Source organism: Chamaea fasciata, unplaced genomic scaffold, assembly GCF_029207755.1.
Source record: "Chamaea fasciata isolate MVZ Bird 193981 ecotype frontalis unplaced genomic scaffold, bChaFas1.0.hap1 SCAF_17, whole genome shotgun sequence".
NCBI lineage: Eukaryota > Metazoa > Chordata > Aves > Passeriformes > Sylviidae > Chamaea > Chamaea fasciata.
In genome coordinates, this window is record NW_027094102.1 from 3,309,589 (window position 1) to 3,335,694 (window position 26,106).

Sequence of the window (26,106 nt, forward strand, 5' to 3'; positions counted from 1 at the left end):
TCCCAGTACACAATCTCCTCCTCAGAACAGCCTTATGGAAATGCATCCAAAAAATAAAATAAAAAGAACCATATAAAACATCCACTGATGAGATAAGACCACCAGCACAACAATGCAGTGAGCAGCTGTAATCTGTGGGAGGATTATTTCTCTTTGCCATAAATGCCATCTATTTTTCCAGACAAGCTCTTCCCTTTCAAAGAACAGGGAACTCGATATCTGCAGACAACTTCCCTTCCCACCAGTAGGGTTTTTAAAGGCTCACAGTAGTTTGTGACATTCGTTAGAAGATGTCACATCTTAATGACAAATATTAGTACTAGTGTGCTCGATTAACATAATTTATTACTTCACTGGACATTTTATTCCAGATGAGCTGCTTTTCATCCATCCACATTTGCTGGGGGAAGAAATGCATCCTGACATGCAATGTTAATGTGCCCTCTGTGCTGACCTCTTCTCTCTCAACTTTTCATTCTCACCCCCCCACACTGTGCCCGAAATGAGCTTTAGCAGCAGCTCTTGGTCAAGACTCTCATACATTGGAGCCCTGCCAAGGCTTTTGGGGTGTTGAGCACTGACTAAAGGTCTGTTCCTATGACACACACACATTTAAATTTAGCACTAAACTGGTGGGGGGAAAAAAAGAGAAAAATATGTAAAATGCCACTTTCTGACAAGCAGAAAATTAGAATTCGTTCCCCTGAGAATTAAATGGACTTTTCTGCTTCCAGTCACTAACTATGACAAGGTTAACATTTTTCAGTCTAATGACTAAGGACATTAAGTGTGCATGTGAATAAGAAATAAAATTACTGGAGGGTATTAGTGAAGTGTGTGACAACAGCCCAAGCTGACAACAGAACTCTGAGGCTGCAGATTGCAGCCAACACCGATCCTTTGCCGTGGAGAACCAATGGATACCAGAACATGGAGGGCATCCTTCTGTCCTTATTACTGTGACAACGTCAAAATCACAGCAAGATCCAGTCTGGGTGGGGGGAGAGCTCATCTCAAGGGCATCCAGCACCTTCCCAGTATCCCAGGCAGGGACACCACGTCAATCTGAGGCCACAAACCCCTGAAAATACTCCAAAAAGAAAAAATCCCAAGTGCATCTCTTACTTCCCCAAGGATTCTCTCACCACACCTGATTTAATTCTGATATGACACAAGGATTAGGGGAGGAGATTAAGTTATTATTTGTGACTTGCCTTAGCTTCTGTCTTTCCCAGTTCAGCTTTCCCTGTAGCTCCTCACTGTCTTAATCAGCTGTGGCAAACTGAAGCTGTGGCTTCCAAAAATAAAGGATTTCATGGGATGCAGCACAGAGGGCTCAAAGGGAAAGAGAAGTCTCTGCGTTATTGATATGCCCCTAATGAGAGGCATTAAGATACCAGAAATTTTTAATTATTTGGGGCTCTTTCAGGATATATGTAAAACTGGGGCACTAAAAGGTAAGACAGGAAAACTTCATTTTCCGATATCTAATCTCTTTGGTGAAAAATAAATGTAAAAATGACACTTAGAGATATAGGTCAAGTTAGAGAAAGCCCTTTTAAACAGGGAGAATTAATATGGATTCTATCAGAACAATAAAAGCTGCAAGGACATCGACAGAATTCAACACAGAGCTTTCCTTTTATTGTTTCTGCCTTTGATTTGGTTTCAAAAGCTGCTTGGCCACAACTGAGAAAAACCCAAAGCTTACAATTTAGGGGATAAATGAAACATTTAAAAAAATTAAAATAGACATTAGGACCAAAAAGAAGGAAAGAAAACCAGAAGAAAACAAGTGCTTTCAAAACCACAGAATCTACCTCTAGATTAGCCAACTGGAAGGATTCACTAATTTCTCTTTGCTTTCCTGTGGCTGTCAGGGCACTCAACAGTCCAAAACAATGCAATTTTTAATTTTTCCAGTCTGAAATCAGGGTGATGAACTATCGAGCAGCTCAGTAACGGATCATGTTTGCTGTTAACACCAAAAGCTGGATTCTCCTCTCTTCGTGTACAAACCACCAGACACATCTCAGCCTCTGAAAGGTGTGTGCTTTGCCAAAGCCGAGCGAGAGGATTCCTGCATGTTTGACACCAATGACAAGTGCTGCGCCTGCCCTCCCACAAGCTCTGATCCACATTCCACACCGCTCTCACCCTGACTGCACTCTGATTACTTTTGGTCCCTGGCCTCATTACCTCACACTTCCCTGCAATAAACTGCATAAGCCACTTACCTGCCTGTAATCCTGATAAATCCAAATCATTTTGAATGAGTTTGTTTTGTTCCTCTGCCCCTCCAACTTCCTCAGCCTTATTTTATGCCATCAGCATATTTCAGGCACTTTTGAAATTACATTCTGCTCGAGGTCACTGCACTCATTTTAATTCCAACCCCCCCCCACCCCCCAGCACATCAGTGCTTTAGCTCCCTTCTGATTTATTTATACTGTTTATTATCAGAGCCCAATTCAATCAATAAAAGCTAGAATTCAAACACATGCACACATTTGAATTATGCATACAAACACTCATCAGGGGACGGAAGACAACGGCTATGGTCTAGATCATTCCTCCAACACACAGCAGCTCATAGGTAAGGGGGCTCATAGCCATGAATTTTTATACTTTGACTTCTGCTTGACCCCAGAGGTTGCTTGGCTACTGGAAACCCAACGAATTGAAATAGCATCAGAAATTCCATGGAAGAGGCTTGGCCAAGGGACCTCTGCATTTCTTATCCCAAGCCACTAGAACCTTATTTATGGGCTTTCTGAGCTGACAGTTCCTTTATTAGCTCCTGTACACACAGGAACGCCAGAAAAACACCAGCAACCCACACTAGACAGTCATGTCAAGCAAATGCTGCAAACAGAACAGCATACAGGGAACTGGAACTCAAAGGGAAACCAGAGCACAAACCTCAATTGCAGCCTGGCTCAGGCATCAAACCAACCTAAACAGGCTACTGGAAGCAGAGTAGGAAATTAATAACTTTTGGCTCCCCTCTGCAAACCACCACCCTCCCTAAACCTTACTGGTCAGCAGATCCTCAGGCACAGCTCACTGCTGGCTTCTGCTCGCCTTTGAACACAGTTGGTGGTTACAACCCAACAACACTGCAAATTCAGAAAATGAAGGCAGAGAAAGTGTGTGGACGAGGGTTCTGCTACAGACAGATTAGCTTTGGAATTGTGTGCCCCAGCTCATCTGCAGCTCCATTTCTCTCAGCCCTTTGCCACCTCCTCACTGCTCTTCCCTCTCCCTCCTCTCCCTACCACGGGTCCTTAGCAGCCATCTCTCAGAAGCAATCACCCTCCCTGCTAATCACTCTTCTGAAAAAGCTGTTTCTATTTCTCCTTACTGCTCCAAGCTCTTGTGCCACAGCAGAGCTGTGCAGGTTTGCAGCACTTGGAGGCATGGCCCGAGTGCTGGGGACTAAATCACAGCCCCTCTGCCTCTCCTCATGGATTTGACAGCAATTAAATTCCCTCCTGAATCTTCTCTGGCCAAGAGTTATGTGAATTCCAGGAGTCTCTTTGAAATCTTGTTTTAATATTTCACAATTTATGCATAGAGAGTATTTTGGCTTTTCTATCAATACATTTCTGCTTGGTAACTCCCAGTTTGAATGCTGATTGTGTTTTGCATAAATTAACTAAATTGCAGCCCTTCTGTTTCATCGGTACTTTTTGTCTGCTTCCATCAGGAACAATGTCAGGGAGATTGCAAGCTGACTACAATTCTCTTTCCTAAGCAAGAGGAAAACATGTAAGAGCCCAATCAGCACCAGTTTCCTGATGTCTGCTGGGCTTTATAAGCTGTATTGTACTCTGGCATTTAACAATTTCTGTTCATTTGGTTCACTTTAAGAAGGGAACGTAACAATTGCCACAGTGTTCTGAGCCTCTGGTGTCTATTGATAAATATGGAACAGGTGTAACAACAGCTTCTCTCTTTTTCTCCTTAAAAATTCCCTGAGCTAAAAAGTTGTTTGTGCAATGCCAAAGCAAGGACAGGGCTCTGCTCCCGAGTTCCAACACTCAGCTTCCACAGGGAGATGTGCAGCACACTGGATTTCACAGGTAAGACAAAACTAATCGTGGTGTGAAGCTGCCAAGAACACAAAACTCTGCTCAGGTGCTGCCTGAGCCTGGAAGGAGACTTCCCTTTAAGTTCCATGTCCCCACAGGCAGGGGAAGGTCCAGCAATTGATGGCACATTTTAAAGATTCTTTTACTACACAGCATGAAGAATTCCACATCCAGCCCTGGTCTGACAGCCAACAGTGTTTACACCTGGGACAGGTTTCATTAACCAAGAAACGCGCTCACATCTCACCCAGGACAAAAATCAGTTAACACAAGTTGGTTTATAAAACAGTCACAGGATTTATTGAGATAAATACAAATAGAAAGTTACATAGATTCTTTATTCTGACAAAGGAATGACACTTCCAGAGTGTCCTCACTTAACTGGGCTCTAAACACCACCGTGAACTGGCACAGCTGCCACGTGCTCACCCCACCAGGGCCACCAGCGAGGCTCAAACCTAAGCAACATGACCAACATGCTTTGGATTACAAGTGCTGGATCATTCCCTGCAGCATCCCAGCGATATTGCACCAACTACTGCCATTGTCATGTTCCTTAGCTAGAAATGCTGAGAAGTGATATTCCTGCTGCTGCTGTGAAAGTGGATGGGCTACCTAACTCTGCTCCACCTGGCTTTTTAAATACGTGTTTTTGCATAATTTAAACAACCCAGAGAACTGCACGTGAACACACTCATTGCATACATTTGTCTAGGACAAGACGTAAAGTGCGGCCTTTAGTCATGCTGAAATCATTTCTAGTTTAAAACTAAACCAAAAAGACAAACTTGCAGAGGGTAAATCTGGGTAACAGACCTGCACATTGTCTACAAAAAACTCACCCCAGAGCTCTGCTGGCCCCCATTAGGACATGCAACTGTGGAGCTGTAACAGGAAGTTTTCAACGCTCGACTGAAATCGCCTCGTTCAAAACCGACCTGGATTTGGGAGCCAGAGAGGTACCAAAATATTGTTTAAAAACAAAGAACTTTGTTCAGCCTTTTAGTGAACATTTATAGCTGGTGGTTTACCCTTTACACATATCCTAGTTAAAAACTCCTACGGAACACTAACCAAACATGCTAAAACCTATGGAAGCTTGTGTTCTCCAGTGGATTATTGCAAGTCAAGGTAACTATTCAAGGTGATCTGACAAACAGCAACCTGGGCTGGGTTAATGTTCAAGGTATTTAATTTATATACACTATATTTCAAACATACTTACATATACACACACTTAAAAAAAAAATCTGTTCAGTGCTGAGAAATTTAATGAACTGATAATAAAAAACAGAAGTGAAACCTTGTCAGAAAGGCCTTAGAAAATCTGAACTGTTAGAAAATATCAGTATAATGCCAGCATTAGAAAAAGATACTAGAACTAGAAAAAATTAACTTGAGGGGTTTTTTTGTTAAGAAATTGCAATCATAAAAAGTCTGTACTGAAGAAGCATTTGTTTTAAATTATAAAAAAAACTGTAAAAAATTAAATGTAGAATGTTGCAGAGTTTACACTGCTGCAATAGCAGTGGTGCATTTCTGCCTGCAGCTCCCAAAGAGCATTTTGTGATCCTGCAAGAAAACAATTTATTACAAATACTGTACATATTATAATACATGACTGGTTAACTCATACAAAAGTGAGCCCTCCCTAAACATGGAACCCAGCTGAGGAACCTACTCACTGTATTGCAGACAAGCCACATTCAAACAAAACCAGAGCTGGTATTTCTGTGAAAACCTTCCCCCTTGTGAACTACTCACTGTGCAACATGAAATAAGGGCAGGTATTTACTGCTGAGGAGAAAGGACTCTGCTCCCAGAAAGAAACTGTTATCGCACGAAACCATTTCTTTAGTGTTTAAGCATTAGTGTTTGAGCAGGACAAAGATTCAATCCACAATAAAAAAAGGGGTGTTTTTTCCCCCAGGACCCACATTATTGCAGATTTGGGATCCAAGAGAAGACAGGGTCCGGCAGAAGTATAAGCTTTTTATTTTTTCTGAGGCTACTCAATTTGACTAACACAATTCTGCTCTTTCTTCCAAGCCCCTGTTCCAACAGACAGGAGACGTCCCACTTCACCTTCCACGTCTCACTTGGTGTCTGCCCCAGACCTTGCCCTACAACCCACACAGGCTGCAGAGCAAACTGTGGCACCACCTTTCCCCAGAACCTTCCTGCACTGGGGTTTTGCAGAATTGAGAGCTCCTTTGTTTCTCAGGAAAAGCTGCTTGTGGTTTAACCACTGGCCAGGTTAAAAGGTGTTTGTTAAATGAGGTGTGCATGTAAAACAAAGACTCAAGCCTGTAACTCGCTGTAATACCCTTGTGCAGCTCCTGTCACAGAACTGAATCTCTCAACTCAAGTGACCTTTGCTGGGGCAGAAGGAGGAATTTTCCACTTAGGAAATCTCCAGTCAACCTGCTCCTGGGAGAGGCAGCAGCAACAAAAACTGACCTGTGAACACCTGTAAGGGCAGTCAGAAAGGTTGCTATTATCACCTGTTAACACTGTAAGGGTGTAGCTCAGAAGGAACAAATTAATAGAAACCTCACAATATACAAAGGATCTTGAGCTCTCTGTGCTTTGAAAAATATCATACATAAAAATGACCCATGCTTAATTCTAGTAGTGTAACTACTTTAAAAAATGAAATGATTTTTGAGTTTTTTCCCACTGATATGGAATTAAGTTCTTCATAATTTTTTGTTACAGTTCAAAACTATTAACATATATACACTTCTTTTTCAAATAAATGCAATAGGTGAAACAGTACAAAGATTATAATAAAAGTGAAGAAAGAATAGCTTCAGAAAGGTTTGCTATAATCAGGCTTTAAGATTTAGAAACCTTTTTAAGCTTATAGCAAGCTTGTATTAACGGAAATATTCTGTTAAGAAAATGAAATGTAAATTCCAATTATGCTGAAACACTGAGTGTAGTGTAAGACTTTACAGACAACACTGAAGTGCAGGTGAGGTCAGAGTTATCACCTCCATTTACAAAGGGAAAACCAAAAGGAAGGAATTACTCACAGGAATCAAACACACCGCTGTAGATGAAACAAGGTCATGAAATGAAGACTGTAACATTTCTCAACAGCCCCTTTCCTGCTCAAATAGGTGACAAAACCCACCTTATCTGTCCTCATTACTCACACTAACAGAAATGAGGTGAAAAACCATCCTGCTGTTCAGCCTTCACTGCACAACAACCCCTTAGTTTTGTTTTTCAATGGTGATATTGTCCATGTTATCCTGTTTCAGTTTTATGGTGGCAAAGAAAGACACGTCTTGATCTCTGTCAGACTGCAGGGCTAGAATGGTCTCCTCTGCAGCTTCCAGATGAGGATTGCCAACACTTTTAAAATAAGCTGGAATGAGAGGAGAAAAAAGACAATTTCAATCAAATGCAATGGAGTAAACCCTGGAGTATAAGTAGTGCAGAAATACAGAGAATGCCAAAACCATCTGGGGCAGCTCATCCAGTTTAGTCTCCTTACAGAAACTACAGGAAACCAAGGAAGCTGACAGAGAAAGACAAATATGCTGCTTCTGATTCATCTTATTTGGTACTTAAATACTTCAAGATAAACTCTTTTTGCTAAGCCCTAAATAGAAATGTATCAATGAGCAGTAGGAAGCTGCTACCATCCAATGCATTCCCAAACCTTCTCCGTACTTTATTCTGAAAAAACGTCAGGCGATTTCTGTGTTTCCTGCTCTGAATAATCCGAGGGCAGCAGACAAATTACGTCTGAGCCCCGGCAGAATAACACAGCTCGCTGTTTCAGGGGAAGGCGGATGCCGAACCAGAGCGGCCTCGGGCGCGGTCCGCGGGGCCGCACTGCCCCCGTGTGGCGCCGCTCCGCACCTGCAGCACCGCCCCGGGCAGCTCCAGCCCTTGGGGGACGAGCACCGCGCCCCTTCCAAGGCTGCAAAGCCACTCGAGTACTACCGAATCTGAATTTAAATCCTAGATTACAGAGCGTGGTTTTGTTTCACAGCCTTGCACCGACTGAGCTGCAAGAGCTGCGCTGGCAGAGGAGGGTCAGCTTCCCGAGGAGTTGGATCTTTCCAAGGAAATAAGGACCACACCTTTCTCCAGCAAGGTCTGCCTGAGAGCCTTGGCCAGCAGGACCCTGACGTTTGGCACAGGATCCGATGCAAGGCTTAGCAGGCTGGGGAGCAAGTGTTCAACAAACTGGTCCACAGGCATGCACTCCTCTTCTACTACAGCCTGTGAGACAAACACACAACAGAAAAAGCAAGATTTATGTTAAAAATACACTCTTTGCCATTCCTTTCATTTCTTTCCATCTTGTCCTTAATTTGGCCTGTAAAAAAAAAGCTCTCAACGAGAACACTCTACCCTGTGTCTCACCATTTTGAATTTCAGCCAAAGATGGGCCAGGAAGAGCAGATGAATTTCTTTCAAGAATGTTTCAGGAAATGCTGCTCTCTTGCCTGTCATTTTCCTTTCAAGGTTCAACCCTTGCTCCTCACTGCGACGCAAGTAAGCATATTTGGTTTGGAGGGGGTGAGTGGTGACGATAAAGAGGGAAATAGTTCCTGGCATCCAGCACCTGTTGGTAGTGTGAAGTGCTCTTGTGATCCTTTAGCCTAGCATGGCCAAGGGTTAAACAAATGTATCTCTATTTGGGATTTAATTTTTGGCTTTGCCACTGGGATACCGGTCCAAGGATCAGCTGTGGCAGCTGGAAGCACAGACCCAGACAGGGATACGGCCTGGGGTGGGACTGCCAGATGCCAGCATTGACACCACACTGACTCTGACCAAACCAAAAACGACCAAAAAAATTGTGAGTCCAGATTTCAATTTTGCCCACGTTGCTGCAAAGCCCCAAATTTCATGTACACGTAGAAACAGAGAGAACATTCCAACCTGACAAATGAAGGCAAAGGCTTGTCTCCCAACCCACTTGGAGCAGTGGCGAAACCGCACTACGAGCTCATTGATGAAATTTAATCCCAGGGTGTTGGCACTGTTTGCATAGAACTTCTGTAGTATTGCTACAACCTGTGAGACAAAGGAATGGAAAAAGGAGGGGAACAAAAAGAAGAAATGAAACTTCAGGTGCAGCCCTTAGACTTAAAAAGGCATAATTTCATTTGAATTCTTTAAGGGACACTGTAGTCAATGTAGTCAGCTGTGCCTGCAGGCTTCCTAACAAATCAACTCTGAGGGAAGATCAGTAGTTGGTTGTTCTGTGTTTTGTTGTGGGGTTTTTCCCCCAGAACTAAGGGAAGGTTTTCCAAATCACATATACTGTCTTTCAGTCACTTCGAAGGATTTTTCATTCATGTAGAACCACACAGAAAAATGTCAGTATCTGTGGCAGTCTGACAACTCAAAATGTTTTATAAACTTTCAATTTCACTTTTTTTCCATATTGATTCCTGTGTTTATCAAAACATCCCTATTCACCCTATTTGTCTGAAAAACCAGTGATTTCAGGTCCCCTCTCCAGGACCATTTTCCTGCTCTCCTGCCAGGAAGTGAACTAAATCCCCTACCAGTTTGAAGGAGATCCACCGAACTTCTGACACTTTATCGGAGCACAGAGTAAGTGCAATGTGCCTTAAGTAGTCATAGACATCATTGGGATTGTAGAGCTCCAGGATCAGGATCAGCTGCCTGGAACACAAAGGAAATCATTAACTGTACCAAGGGCAGCACTCGCCTGCTGACATTCACCAGCTCTTACAGGTGGGAAAGGAACACCAAAGCACCAGGGTTACTACAGAGCCCTTGAGCAGTTTGTTCTTCACTTGTCAGAGGCTTTAATCCATCAGGTGGGCCAAGAGGAACCGTGATCCAAACTACATGTATCAGTGTATCAACATTATCCAAAAGAATAACAAAAGCTATCAACAGAAGCATGAGAAGCTTTTTTCAGCTTCAAAGCAATACCCTGTACATTCTTGCAAAGCAAAAGCAAAGCAAAGCAAAACCTGAATATTTAACTCAGTGTAAAAAATCTACATTTCAGAAAATAATTCCTATGTCAGAACCACACAGAACTCACTCCAGCCACAGAACCAGCAGACACACAGAACCAAGGCAGTGGCAGCTCCCCACCAGGGCCCAGGGACCTGCTGTGTAACTTCTGTACCACTGTGAGTGTGTTGTGCCAAACTACAAAAGGGAGAGTGAGGCCTCAAGAGCCCAAAGACAGCAACACGATGAACACAAAGGTCAGACTTTATCTTCAGACTGTGGCTACAAAGGTGCTTCAGATATCAACAGGGCTTGTAGAAAAAGAACTGTGGGATGTTCATCTACCTTCTTTATATACCCGGCCTTACAGAAGTATCAAAAGAATAAACTTATGTTTAAGAACTGGTCTTTCTTTCCTACTCATTAAAAAAAATTACTTTTTACATGCATTTCATTAATTTTTGCAAGGGAGTCTTGAACTAATAAACTCTCACTGAATAGTACCTATCAGATTGTCATGTTTCATCAGCTGCAAGTGAATCAGATCTCCATTTCAGTAAAATCACGTACATTTAACTTTCAGTCACACATTACAACACAACTTGTGAAAAATAAAAAACCCAAAAACCCCAAATGTCTTCGACTCCCCCCAAACAACCCTCAACAGCCAGTGGCTTTTTCCTTCCTAAAGAACAGTTGTAAACTTTTAGCTCCTAATTGAGATGTGCTAACTTCTGAATGTCCTTATTTCCAAGTTAGTAATACAGGTTAAAAATCAGAAGTTAACAAAATTACATACTCTGCCAGCTCGTAACGAAACCTCCAGTTCCTGCTGTTATCAGTCACCACAAATTCTTGCAGCTGGTAAAGATACTCTCGCCTTTTGTCTGCATGAAGTAGCTAAAGGAAAAACATTACTGGCATAAAACTGATAAAACTTCAAACTTGCAGTTCTCTGGTGTGTCACTATTCACAGCTATGTGCCTTTTCCTACTTGAAAGCATGTGATCAATGACAAGGTGCTCCCTAAAAACTGTGCACAGTCAGCCGAGTGCTGGACACACAAGTGACATCCAAAGTACCAGAAGTCATCCCTTTAGCAACACCCAAAGCCCCACCTCTGGGCAGAAGAGTGAGAAAAAAAAAAAAGCTGAGGATCTGTGTGTATTCCACAGCAGCCCATCGGGATCTGCTCTCTTCTCTCCCAGCCCCAAACACAAATTGCTACTGGGCCAATGTTCCTAGTTTACAACAGCCAGCAGCATTTGCAAGCACATTTACAAAGGGTTTTCAGCTTGGTACGTTGTTGGGATGTGAGAGAAAAGAGAGGTGAGGCACATTAAAAGAAGGAATAGAGGCACGTACACAAAACGGCAGCATTGCAGAAAACGAAACATTAATTGGATATTGAGACATGCACAGCTCGTTCAGAAACTCTTCATCTAACAGAGTCAGAAAAAAAAATTATGTTGAGAAATGTATTCCATTTTCCTACCTTCAGAAAGTCATAGAGATGTTTGAGGACACCAATACGCACTTCATCCAGGTCTTTCAAGAACCCATTGAAAATTGGCACCAGATCAGCAGCTGTTAACTGATCCCCCAGGATCACAGCCAGCTCGTGGATGGAGAAGGCCAGAGTGCGCCGCACCTTCCACTGCAAACAGCCCAGCAAGGGAACTACATCAGGCACCAGGACTAAAATAAACAGGTTTTTGAACTACCCCTGTGTGAGGATTGAGACAGCAGGACAAACAGGGCTGGTAGAAAGTGTCAATCATATTTATGAAGTCTGATTTAAATCTGGAATTTTGTATTTTTAGTACACATTTATTCCTCTATATGAATTTATCTAGTGATTTTATAACAACGGTACAAACTGAAGAAAAAACTTCTCCTCAAAATTCTGATTTTTTGTAACAAACCTTTCTTTTCTTACCTGTACATCTGAAGCCAGTGTCTCATAGGTGTCCTTGAGGCAGTGCCAGTTCTGCCTGCCCAGAGTCAGGGCCACCCCGGGCAGGCTGTAGGCACAGTGCTTGGCAATCTCAGTGTCAACAGTCTGGGCCCGAGCAGGGTCAGTCATGGACAGGTACTGGTCCAGTAAAGGCTGAGGGATGATGTCCTACAGACAGACACACTTCAATTTAAGAGCAGAAAGAAAATACAGCTGCTGTGCTACAGCTCTACCAACCAACCAGCACCAAAACACAAGAGACAAGACACCCCTTGTGTGTGCTACCCTCACCAAGGGTACATGGCTCCAAGGGTTATTTGTCCTCATTAGGACAGAGCAGTCAGCAAGGAACAGTCATTATGGCTTTATCAACACCTTGCATCAAACAAGCTGAAAATTCCTTCTTTGCTGATGCCAAACAGTAAATCAGAGACAGAACAGGACAGTCAGTGCCTGCCTTGGTTGCTCAGGTTGCCTCTAAGGCACCAAAAAGGCAACAGAGTAGAATGTTTCTACTTTTCTCATTTAAAACAGGGTTCTCCTTGAATTCTGGAGCACTCCCTTCACATTCTGCAACTGATCCATTGCAGAAGGTATCACTGCATTAAGGGTAAGATGAACTATATCCAGTACTCCACTCAATCCATTAGATGCCATTTTAATCACCTGTAATTTTGACTTGTCATCTTCAAATGGTGGATTATTTTCTTGCTCTTTCCTCAAAAATACACTGCTTTCTCTGTGGTGCTCCTCTGAGTCCTGTAAAAGGAGGTACCAGCTAGTGAAATGAAGGACACTTAGTGCTGTTTGGGCTATTTCAAAGCATCACAGGGCAGAACAATGGAGCTCAGATTCAAAACAGCCCTGCACAGGCAGAGCCTTGTTCACTGTGTTTCTACAAGTACAAAAAGACAACAGTTGCACACTGAAGCAAACAGACTGTAGCAGCAACAAGGGCAGCAATAATTAAGATTTACTTCTAAAGAAGGCAATCTAACATCACAAACCCAACATTCATACACATTTTGCATGGTTACTTTTAAATAGTTTTTATTCTTGAAACTAACTTAATCAGAAAAAAAAAATGTACCCTTAATGGTTCTTCTTTTTTTTTTTTTTTATTAGAGTAAGTAGAATAGGATAGCTGTGGTCTAGTAATGTCCAAAGGCTTTGGATCAAAAGTGGGTCAGTGATGCCAGGGATGCACAACCCCACACAGCTCAGACATGGAGCACAAAGTGTACTTACTGTGCTTTTCAGCACACTGGTGCTTGACTGGTCACTGATGTCATCCTGGGAGGCAGGGGATGAAAGAGTGTCCCCCTGCACCCGGCTGCAGGCAGCTTCTGAAACAGCTGTTTCATCCAAAATCATTTTGTTCTGAGGATTGTCACTACTTTCTTCCAGTTTTTTGGTCTCACAGTCGCCAGCTGAATCAAACTGAGCAGCTCTGAGAGCAGCAGACAACACTTGGACCTGAGCTGCATAAAGCAAAAGATGGTTATTTAGTTTCTTTTCTGCATTTAAAGGCATTAAACTTGTCATTAACTCATCTGAAAAGATAAAAGGTAGCCCAGTATGAGCAGCACAGAAATGCTGTATTAGCAAACATTTGCCCTTGGAAAGAAAAGGTCTTTTACTGCAGAGCACTCAAGAGACTTGGTGAAAACAAGAAACTGAGCTGACTATGGATGACAAGAGGGATTTGGTCCATAAAACACAGATCCCACTATCAGGCCAAGATCCTTCCAATGCTTTCAACAAAGGGCCTGGTTCAGGTGGTCAAGGAGAGAGAACCTGAAATTAGGGCCACTCTCAGTCAGCCAACATTAGATGAATTCAGCTTGTGAGAGGTAGCACTGTCACTAAATCCACAGTACCTACAATACTCAAAACCTGTTAAAACTGTCTTGAACAAGCTGTTTTCCCTTTTGTGTTTAGACCAATTTATTCTTCATGCAAACAGAAGCCAGGAACATTTTCCCAGCTGCTCTAGAAATAACTCAGATCTTATTAAAAAAGCTATTGCATAACCTTCTACTATAATTTACTACTCAAGGTAGGTTCCTCACCCTGTGAACACCAAGCTAATTAAAATGCAGTCAAGTAAAGGCCAGAAAACCTGCTCAGAGAAAACACAATTTTACTGTCACAGAGTCTCACCCTGAACATCTGGATCATCTATGTGCTCCTGTAAGCTTTCCAGAACCTTTTTTATTTCACTGCTAGCAACACAGTTATTACACGGCACAGAGCAGGCATCGCTGTGCTTCTCAGCCTTGAACTGCAGCAGCTCCAGGTCCTGACTGATGTCGGGCAGAGGAGGGCGCCAGTACAGGAACGTGTTAAACACGTCCTCGGCAGGCGGCAGCCCCGAGCTCAGCCCCGGAAAACTGCTCTCCTTCCTGCCTTCAGCGGCACCAGCAGCAGCTTTGGCACCCTGACACAAGCGAGACACTATTTCTCCAGGGCTGGCACAACAATCTGAGCTTTCTTCCCGTGGATTTTTATTTAAGTCCTCAGAGAGCTTTGTGTGAATTTCTGCTGGAGTCTCCTCAGCCGATGATTCTGGTTTGATTTCCATTGGTTGTTCTGAGCTGGAAACAAAGTTATAGAAAGTAAACTTCGGGTACCCTGTAACAAGAGGTTTTCAGTGAAATGCTTCATAAAAAAACAGCAGCAACAACAGAAGCTTTTTTCTAAAGACAGAATTTGTGTTACCACTATGCTTTACTTCACCATTTCTCCCTTTGCCCTCCTGTGAAGCCAAAGTGAATTTTTCAATAATGTGGTAACACTGAAATGTGTGACCTCACTCTTCAGACCTTTTCTGGAGCTGTATTCTCAAATGGAGATTTTCAGCCTTGACAAGCAACAAAAACAATTACCTTCCTTTTAACCCTTTCCACTACAGCACACCTTAGCCAGGATTTACCTGGACAATGCAGCATTTGCACTGGAAGACAGCACAGTGATATTGTTGCTTGGCTGGCAGGAATTGGCATTCACATCTTGTGCTGATGGTCGGATACTCAGTGTCCCATCTTCTCGAATGTACAGACCAGCACTCGAAGGGTTTGCAAAGGTAGAAATAAATGGGCCAAGAGACTGAAAAGCAGCCTGACGAACCTGTGGTGGAGTAAGAGCAACAGTCAGGCTTCATGCAACTCTCATAGAGTTGAAAAATCTAAATTTGGTGCAATTTTCAGAAAGAACCAATTGGTTCTTAATATAACAGCTTCATTTAATGCCAAATACAACCAATTACCAAATAAGTGACACTTAAGCAAAGGGTGATTCACCTAAGCATGAATCTACTTGTATCACTGTACAGAAATCTTTTGGAAGTTATAAATTTGAAGGACATCTGTTTACTTCAACTCATCCATTTAACACAAGCAACCTTTTCTAAGGAGAGTATTTACACTTATCAACTGTTGAGAGAGAGGAAAAATAAGACACTATCTCATTAGAGGAGATTAGTTTTTAGCACATTAAGCTCTAATCTCAGCAAATGCACTTCAGAGCACCACTAAACTCACCCAATATTTGTTTAGGATCTGCCTGGGAGGGTGCATCAGTTCCAGAGGGATTTACTCACCCATCTGCAGGTGTCACTGATCAGGCTGATGAACACTGGGGACAGTTTGCTCCTGCGAACTTCTGGGGATGTGGTGTAAGACACTGCCATAAAGCATTCAGCACAAGCCTTCCTCATTCCCCACACACTGTCAGAACACAGCTCAAAGAACTTGGGAATCTGCCAAAAACAAGCCAATCCAAAAGACTAAAGACTAAACAAAGCAATATCAAAGTATTTGTTTGAAAACTGGAGACAACGACAACTCGAGAGATTAAAATAAGGAACAGAAGAAACAGGGACAGATTAAATGTATACACTAATTAAAGGAATTGGGAAAAAAATTCCATCTGTCTCTCACTTACTCCATTAGGAATGTGTGAATGTGTGTACAACTATCTGCAATAAGAAAGAATAGGAAGAATTATTAATGGCCTACAAAACCATAACTGAATTGATGATCATTGAATGATCATCTAGTTCAGGGAAAAATAAAAGTGACAATTCTAAAGTGTGTGTACATGTATAAAAATATATATCTGTATATATATATCTGCTATCACTTACATTTTTTAAAATGTTTTGCAAAATAAGAACTTTGTCCTTCTCTTAACTCCCAGTTTTGCTGTGTAATTTGCAATCAAGGCCTTAGCCAAGTCAATTAAAAAATGCATGCACACTGATTAATTTATAGAGAAGACAATAAAGAAACTCATTATTAAACTTTCTGAACTGAGAAATACAGGTCTTGCAAATTGATTTGGTTTTTACATACCAGCAGTCTTTCTGTGGCTTCTTGCCCAACTGCATTGCAAATGTCACCAAAATTAGCTGCACAAATCTAAGAAATAAAAAGTCATTAATACCACTGTGTCTCTTTCAAGGGCATTAGTTTGATTATCAACTCCACCATGCATTATTTATCCCATCAAACAACTGCACATGTTTTGACTCTTCCAATTTCAGCCCTGTAACTGCATCGTGTAATATTAACTCATCCAAACAAAGGCTCACTGGAGCAAGTGTCCATACACCACATGCCTCTGGGATCGATAGCAATGGAGGTTTCTGCATGAGGAGCATCATCTGCTCCAGTAACCCCCAGAAGGGACAATAAGCCCACATGAAAGTTTAAATCACTTTCAGCAGCAGCTGTCAAGCCCAAAGCAGCCCAGAACATGATACCAGGGTCAGGACTTAGGTGTACTGACAGCACCACCCTGGCTCAAGGTGGCTTAAGTGCTTTGCTGAAGCAAAGTTTAATCAAGGGCTCAAGTTCGTGCCATTTACAGGCCATTACAGAAGCTCTAATTAAGGCAAAAGGGACATCCCCTCATGCTGGAAAAATATAAAATTGTTTAAGGTAGAGCTATGTTTATGCATGTTTTAGTCACTCTCTGTGCTTATTTAGAAGGCAATAAAAGCAGCTCCAATTCCAGAAAGTGCAACTTATCTTGCAGACTAAGCTGAACCTTGGCAAGATCCTTAAGTTTACTCAAATATTTTAATACTTCTTATGCTACAAGTTTCCTTTTGTACTCAAACATGAATTAAAGTAAGTCTTACATTTTGGGGATTTCTCCTTTCAAAAGTAAGATTTTTTTTTTTTTTAAAGAAAGGATGTCTCAAATGTCTATTGCTCTTGAATTTTGAAATAAGATGCTAGAAATTATAAAAGTTGTTTCCAGCCTATAACCAGGCACAGCAGCTTAAAAAAGAGGTGGTGCAAAACTATTAAATGAGCAAAACCAGTTTAACTACTGGACCCAACCTGGCCAAAGTCTATTATCTGCTTCTTTGCCGAACCACAGAAACGACAACCATGTCAATAAATCAAAACTTCTCTTCCAGATGCTTTGAAAGTTCATCAGCTAAAGCTGTGACTGAATTATGCAGGAAGGCATTTGAACAGCAAGGGACAAATTCATTTTTAGGAGGTTTAGGGCTGGACACACACCAACCTTTCGGACTTGGAACAATTTCCCATCACTGCACAGTTCACAGAAACGAGGGAGCAGCATGTGCTCAACTGTTGTTCTGCTCAGCATAGAAGCCATTTTACAGATTATCTGAAAATCAGGAAAGGAATATGTGTAAGGAGAGGAAAATGATAAAGCTTGTAAGCACAGCCAAATATTCCTCCTAAAAATTACCTCAAAGAACAAGCCAGTGATTACAATCAAATAGATGAAACTGCTACACATGATTTGTATTTCCATACACTTGTTTTATATAAAGCACAAACACAGCTTTGCTTGAAATCATTCTATGCCAGAACATAACATTTCTGCATTTAATTCCTTGACTTTTATTAAGAGATTTGTTTTCAAGGTGTTTACAAACACCTTGTGTTGTAAACACCTTGTGCCACCTTTGTGGCAAACACTGGTATTTTGTATGGAGAGGACAAAAGTTCCATTGCACTCTAGACCTTATAAAAACCACACCCTTTGAGCATATTAGAAATATCCCAAATTTCAGCATGGAAGTAAGACATTGGGCTTTAACAGTTCAAATACTTAAAGATATGCACAGTCCCCCTGAGCTCTGATACCACAATAAAATAGAAGTTTGCCATACAACGGGAAATAATAAAAGGGAGTGCAAGAAAAAAGAGTTATTTGAGCCAGTGCACACTTGACAGGAATGATGCCCAGGAATTTTAGGAGTTAACAGCAAATAATTAAAGGAAGTTAGTAATGTGCTCATTAATTCAGCTTTCTCTGAAGGACCATCAATTTCTACTACCAACACAAACCATGTTTCTGCTGTGAAAATCATGTGCTTTGGGTTGTGTGTTTCCTTTCAGCTCCCACTTTCTGGGAGAAGTTGCTGTAATTCTTGTATTTGCAAGAGGAGAAAGCAAGAGGCTCTCATGCACCAGGGGTTTAACGCTTACACAAACATCATCAGATTACAGTCCTCATCTTTCTGGTTTTGTTTTTCAAAAACTATTGCAGCTTTCTACCTTCACAAAAAATAATATTCCTTTCTAGGAATAAATGCTTGCCTTTGTAATAGAATGCTAAATGAGAACTAAGGAAGAGACCATTCAAGGACTTTCCTACAAATTTTCAAACTCCTCAAAGGCATCTGGTGCTCAGATGTCATCCTGGAAAATTGCCTAAGCAATTCCCAACTCCCAAACAAGGAAGAGGAAAATCTAGCTGGTAAAATATTTTACAGGTCAAGTGTCAGATATCCATGCTGAAATGTAATTACACACCAGCACTTTTCTGTGGAGTCAACTGATTTCTTGAAAGTCACCAGGCAATGTTTTTTTCAAAACACTTCAGAACTGAGATCAGGTCATATTTCTACAACGTTACTGTGAAACCTGGTAAAGCAAATGTAAAGAACACTCTGGGGAATGCAACAATCCTAACAAGAATTTTTAAAAAGGCTGCCAAGGACCAATTGTATTTTAAAGCTATTCAGCTAATATTTTGATATCATATAGCATCCTGAAGTATAAAGATGGTCTCTTTTTCAATCTGATATTTTCAAAAATTCAGAATAAAAAATTAAAGACTTGTTTTGTTAAACTGAAAATCCAAATATCTTAATGAATAAACACAAAAAAGTTTGATTGCTGACTTTATTTAATGTCAGCACTATTCCTGGATCTCATCTTAATCACCACTACAAATTAATGTCATCAACTTACATTGACAGCTTCCACCTTGTACTCATCATCGCTGTCAGGAGCGGAGAGGTCCAGCAGAATTGGACACACCTTATTTTCAATGTCACTCTGAGCCACAAGGTCTTGTTCCAGCAGGATCAGCAGTGCCTCCTGGCCTGCCTTTCTCACCTGTAAACAAACACACAAAACCAGTTTGTCACTATAAAAACAACACTTACAGACACAAGAACCACAAAACCCTCTATCCTTTGAATGGACACACAGGTACAAGCTAAAAAAAAAACAAACTCAGAAAAAAAAGTCTTAGTTTTATTATGATAAGAATTAGTAATAAATACTAAAGTTTAATATAATCATTAGATGACATTTCATCACATTCTGAAAATAAGACAAAAGATGAAGCAGAAGGCAGGATTTGCAAGTCATGACTCCTGTGTCAGATTCTGTCCATGTGCTGTCAGGCAAATCCTGAAGTGTCCCATTATCTGCTAAGAGAAGTATTAAAAACCAAAACTTAAAAAAAACCCCAAAAAACAGACCTCTCTAGAGGAATGTACTGAAACCAATAAACATGGAGCACTACAAAAAAAACAGATATCAGGGAATTTCCTCTTATCTCTTCTTCATGCCTTAAATTCACTGAACCACACAGAATTTTCCAAGGATTCAACTCTTGTTGTCTGTTTTTCCTACCTGATTGTTAACATCTGTGAGGTACCTCACTACTATGGGCATAAGGTATTCAAAAAATGCTGTTGGGAATTTTGGTCGACTTTCTTGTAGAAAAATGGCAATGGGAGGTATCTGTTCCATCAGCTCTGTGCGAACAGTTGGCTCTGGAAAAAAAATCAAATTACACTGGTAAATAGGAAATGAAGATCAGTTACCTTAAGAAAAAAAAAAAGTGGCATTTTTCTTTATGTTTTCACAACAGAGGAAAATTTAAATAACCAAAGCACAGAAATAGCATCACTGAGATTGCATGTTCTTAAAGGAAAGCTGAATAAAACAGAGTAGCCTGACATACATCATCACAGTTCAGAGACTTGGGATCAGTTCCCAAATCAATCCTATAAAATGAGATCACAAGCTGGAAAATCCAGTCACCATGAATGAATGCACAAGAACTATTAAAACACACAACTGCTCTGTGCCACTTACACCAGATATAACAAATCAAATTTAACAACTTTCTTGAAAAATGTTGCTTCAGGCCCTGTACTAAGAATAGACCTTTCATTTAATATTTATCATACAAAATATTTCAAAAACTGAGATAAAACAAATCTGTTTTCACTGATAGATCTTCCTGCTAGATGATTCAACTTCCTTAGTTCATTCATTTCCTTCTCAGAATGGGAAGTCAGTACTTCCTATGCTGCAATTTACGTAAAATAACTCACCCAAATTAAAAAACAAACAAAAGCAAACTTTCAAACCTGCATCTTCAGAGAGCCTGACCACTATTTCCATTACAGTCAGAAAGTCTTCTTCATTGTGACTGAAATCTCGGAAGACGTCCAGAAGACCCCTGGCAATAATTTGCCTGTGGAGTGAACACAATAACTGCCTTAATATCCAGCCAGTGACACTTAGATGGGATGCAAAGGGAACTTATCAAATGTAAATGGCTCCACAAAACAGATCAAGCTCTTCCCTGAACATTCTACGTACCAACAAAACAAAGATGGAATCGAGACATCTTATTTAGACTACTGACTTGTTTAGACAATTATCCATGAAAATCTCTTTTCATGGAAGTGTTTTATAAGTTATTCAAACAGAAATAACATCAGGCATGTATTTGGGAGAATAATGAGAGGCACAGTGACATCTTGCCACCCACACAGGTACCACCAAGTGTGCCTGCTGTGCCCTTACCTGTTAAATACATTATCACTGAAGGCGTATTTCTCTAGACGAGCCAGTGGAGTCAAGTTGTCCTGTCCAGGAATATCCAGGAATGCTGTTATCCTCATGCTATCACAGTCTGGTCCATAATCTTCAAAGCCAACTTGAAAGACGTGAAAAGTAGCCAGAAAAAAAAAAAAAAAAAAAATCCAAGAGTCAGCAAGAGATGTTACAACGTAAAATACAAGAAACCAGTAACTATTTCTTTAAAAGAAAAGTAATTGCACAAAACTGGAAACAGCTTATAAAATCATCTTAAATTGTATCTAATCAAGTTGAGTACAACACTGGCATACAGAGTTGTAAATTCAAGCTTTAAAGTTTAACTTGACTGTCTAAATCCCTGGCTTTAAACACTCTACTCTGCCCTTTCAGTGGAGGATCCACATGCCCTGAGTTAAGAGAACTCAGCTGACAGAACTGCACATCACAAACCAACCCGCACATTCAAAAGGAAAGTAAATCCCATTAGAAGAAACTGGAATTTTAACAATAGTGGCAAATTGCAAACTGTGTTGCTTTACAACAGCAAATTCTTATGTCTGTTTCAAAGTTCCTGAGGTACCTTTTTCTCCCTGTGGTTACTGGGTCCCACGGACCTAAATCAAACAGGTAACTTTGGGAAAAGCTTCCCAAAACTTCAGGGTACTTGTGAACATGCTGGGAGCTCCCTACTGCCCCTGGCAGCTGTGGCTTTCTCAGTGTGAACCCACTCTTCTCTGAATCTTTATTGTACTCCCAGCTTCAGATCTTTACCCAAACATTACCACATCAGATGTTACAATTTGTTAGATTTATCAAGTCTAACAGTCACATTACAGACCACAGGCAGGAGGTATGACTGTCAGAAGGAAAGGGAAGGGAATGGGAGAACTTTGTTGCCAAAGTTATTTTAATCCTTCACCCCTACAACCAGGTGAAATAATGTGCCTGCAACACAAATCTTTCACATAACTGCTCTTATTTTAGCACTGGATATAGGAATTCCACAGAAAGAGTTGCAGTGGAGTAGCTAATATTGCTGCTCTGGGTTTAACACTGTCCCAAGCACTCCTAGAGCCAGGCACACTCCTTTCACACAAATAGAGCAACTGGGGTCACACTTATGTAAATGCAAATTCTACCAACACAGCTTCTCATAAGCATGAATATCTCACAAACCAGCACATTGCTGACAGTGGCAACCACTGAAGACAACAAGCCACTTCTTTGATCTAAACTCCATTAATACCCACTATAAATCAATTTATATGTTAAAAAACCCTTTTTTAAAACAAGCCTCAGGTTTTTTCCAACACTTCTTAGGTAAAACTCTGCTTTCTAATTATTCAGCACAAGTCAAAACACTCAGAAATACAGCTCAGTAAAAGGGGAACTCATCTGAACATACTTGGAGAAAAATGCTATACCTGGATCTTCAGGGGAAAAAAGCAGATTGGTTTAAGGTCTCCGAGGAACCCAGGTGAGTTAAAATACTACAGAAGTTCCAAATTCTGCTGTTCTTGCATACAATGCCCTCAACAAGTTCAACAGATTTCAAACAAAATAGAACTGTGGGATTAGATTAAATGTTGACGTTTCCAATGTGCACACAGATACTACAAGTGAACCCACAGCTACACAATAGGAAACAGATGCTAATTATTCCCAGCTTGTTAGAATGATGACAAAATGCACTGCCACCCTTACTTCCCCTCACTGGCCATTATTATTTCTCATGGCTGCTCCTTACAGAATGGTCTGTCAGGTTCAAAGCATTTATCAGCACAAGTGTAAACAATTCACAGAGCCCAGGTCTGTCTGGGATCAATCTGCTCCAGGATTTCCCCCAGTCAAAGCATCTGAAGAGGGAATATCCAGATTTGCTGCTTCAGAAGAAGCTTGCTGTAATCCTGACAGCTCAGGGGAAGTTATACAGCGTCTGTAGGATTGCACATTTCCCTTCTGAGGTTGCAACAAACTCTGGCCATCCTTATGTCTATGCAATTATTGTATATATATATATATATATGAAATTCCACACAGCCCAGACACTCAGTAGCTGATTTTTGAGGTTAGTCACCTGTTACACAAAGAAAGACTGATTAGAATCAATATATTTGTCATTAGCTTTACCAAGTTCCCACCTGTCCCTAATTAGAAACACTTTAACAATTAAAGCTGTTAGTTTACTTCATATAGTTCAGAATTCCTACCAATTCAAATAACAATGAAATAAATCCAGTTCTAACTTTGACTACAATGCCACACCTGGGACTAATTTTGTAAACATGATGTACATGTTTAATTTTACTGCTTGGAGTAGCTCCATTATTCATTTAAAGTACTTAGGCACACACCAAGAGCAGAGGGAAAACAGAGCACCACTACTTATGCTCAGGATTGAGAGTTAAATACCAGAAATTTTTTCCACACACTCTCACTACACATAAGTAAGGAATAATCGTGGCAGAATCCATTTTATCTCCTCTCAAGAATCTCAGGGTTTGGGGTTTTCTTCCATAAAATAGGACACCACAAGTTTCAGAATATACCAAGTAGTATAAAGGAAATCCCAAATACTGAACTAGTAATACTTAGCTAATGTTCTTTCACAGGTACATCTAGTATTCAGTGGTTTTCCCTTTAACTAGATCAAACAAGCGAGCTTAAAATCTGTTCACCTGTAAACAGAAATCAATGTGACAGTATTCAGAGCTGAACCTGAGTTCACTGTGCTGAAAAGCTGCTCAGAGATGTGAGAAACTCAGGGTCTCAGGGCCCAGTGGAGCAATTCAATGTCATCACCCAGTGTCATCATTCACATTTCACAGCACAGACCAGTAAACACCAGCACAACGATTTAATCAGCTCAAGAAGGTCATTTTCCCTCCTGGTGTTTGGAAGGAAAAACAAATTCTTTAAATACTTTCTTATTAATTGCAGAAAGGGCATAAACAAGGAAATTATTTCTTCCAGATGACCCATTATCTTATGAGAAACAAGTTTTAAACTGCACTTGAATTTAGCTAGATTTTAATGCAGCTTTTTCCCACATTCAAAATAAGCCCCAGACTCTGTTTCAACACATTTGATCTTCAGTGTGCACGACACTATTTCACCAATTTACTAAAGCAAATAAGAATCCACTTCCAGTAATTTATTTCACTGATTTTATTTCCTAAAACACATCCTGAACTCTTTGCTAGCCCAGTCTCTGGATTAGCACAACAGTATCTCAGTCATGGGGCACCCGAACTCTGCTACAACAGAGAGCTTTTAATTCCATAATTCTAAAGGTATTGCCAAATTAATTAACATAATCAAAGAATATTTTTAAATCGCAAAATTAGATTTTAATAACGCTCTAAAAGGTATATTTATACATGCTCATCCTGAAACCGGTAACTTCTTTTATGAATTACCACTTATGGCAAAACTGTCTTTATCTGGACATTTTTATTTACTCGAGTTTTGCCTTACAAGCATCAAGCTTCTTAATCAGCTTAGCAGACAAATCTGTTACAGTCTAACAGAACAGGAAAGGAGTGAACACTCATGGAAAACAAACCCTTCCAGGGATGGTCCAAGGCCAAAACCCATAAGAAAACTACTGTGAAGTTTGCATTTATTTCTGTTTACGCGCTTTTATCTCCTAGGGAAAAGCAGAAACCTCAAGGACTGAGAACAACTAACAGAATTCCACAGAACCAGCTCCTCCCACAGAGGCAACGTCCCTGCACATCTTCCAAACAAAAGACTTTAGGTTGTATTCCAACATTTCCCCTGGTGCTCCTGAAGACCACCTTTCTCCCAAATCAGCTTTCTCATGCTCGGCTGGGATGCGTCCACCTGTTTCACAGTTCCAAGCAGTATCAAACAATAAAGGTCTTGTGAGAAACAAAAGTTTCTCACAAGCAACGAATACGTGTATCATTTTCCTTTTTTTTGACTGAAAAATCAATCCAGCATCCAACGCGTCAGTGAAGCCACCCCACAGAGAGAGCTGCTCTCTAAGGCAACACAAGTTCGCATCACCGTCAAAGCTTTATCTCCTGAAGTCACAGCGCTTACCAGGCTGGTTCAGGTCTGACAGGGGTGCAGCTCTTCTGGAACACAGCCCTGGACTACACGGGCGTGTGATGGAGCTGCTCCCTGCCCCGGGACCGGGGCACGGCACTCAGCCCGAGCCCACCGCAGCACACACGGCGATCTCCCCTGCATCCCGAGGAGCACCGGCAGCACATCCCCGGGATGCGGGAGCAGCGCGTCCTCACAGCCTCTCCAGCTTGGGGAAGTCTCACTGCAGCTGAGCAATCCCTGGGCTAATTATCCTTAATTCCCACCGACAACAGGAGCGGGGCTGATGCCCCAGTCCCCCCGGGCGCCTTTCCCAGGCTCGGGCGCTGCTGGAGCTGCTGTTTACACCGAGCCCAGCGGCCGCTGGAACAAGCGGGGATGGTCCCAACGCCCTGGGACCTTCACCTGCCAGAACCGCCTCCAAATCCTCCCCTCGCCCTCACCGGGGTGAAAATGCGGAGAGGGAAAGAGGGCGACAGGAGGACCCCAGGGGTGGGAGCGCGGGCCTGAACAGGGAGCGGAAAAATAAAAAACAGTTACTCACAATCATCTAAGTCATCCTGCAAATCCACAAAATACAAAGGGATCCCTACAAACGAAAAACAGAAGAGAGATACCAGGGGGTTGGTTTCGGAGGGACGGCGGCAGCCCCGGCTGAGCCGCCCGCCCGCCGGCCCCACTTACCGGCCATCTTGGAATGGACATGGGCGAGGAGGAGGAGCGGGAGGGCACAGGGAGGAGCCGCGGGCGCTTCCTGCCGCCGGGTCAGCCCCGAAACGCCACCGGGTGAAGGAGCAGCGGCTGCCGCGGGTCGAGCGGCCCCTCAGCGCCCCGAGGGGGACGAGAGCGAGCGGGGGGCACGGGCGGGGACTCCGGCGGCCGCCCAAGATGGCGG

The 26,106-nt window shown here is 41.7% G+C and overlaps 1 protein-coding gene across 2 annotated transcripts; it reads right to left on the minus strand.

Moving 5' to 3' along the window:
* Positions 1-4,367: 4,367 nt before the first annotated feature.
* LOC136298402 (serine/threonine-protein phosphatase 4 regulatory subunit 1-like) lies at positions 4,368-26,032 on the minus strand. Of its 2 annotated transcripts, XM_066199106.1 has the most exons (20): positions 25,896-26,032; positions 25,756-25,800; positions 21,123-21,255; positions 20,681-20,787; positions 19,935-20,077; positions 19,263-19,409; positions 17,557-17,664; positions 16,371-16,436; positions 15,617-15,775; positions 14,951-15,144; positions 14,179-14,612; positions 13,264-13,496; positions 12,682-12,774; positions 11,998-12,183; positions 11,554-11,715; positions 10,858-10,958; positions 9,635-9,755; positions 9,003-9,137; positions 8,195-8,336; positions 4,368-7,470 (listed from the first exon to the last, which is right to left on the minus strand). In XM_066199106.1, the coding sequence occupies exons 1-20, from the start codon at positions 25,900-25,902 to the stop codon at positions 7,316-7,318; spliced, it is 2,871 nt and encodes a 956-aa protein (XP_066055203.1). In that variant the 5' UTR covers positions 25,903-26,032; the 3' UTR covers positions 4,368-7,315. The 2 variants fall into 2 exon arrangements, with proteins under 2 accessions (XP_066055203.1, XP_066055204.1); XM_066199107.1 differs by lacking the exon at positions 25,756-25,800.
* Between the last annotated feature and the right edge of the window lie 74 nt (positions 26,033-26,106).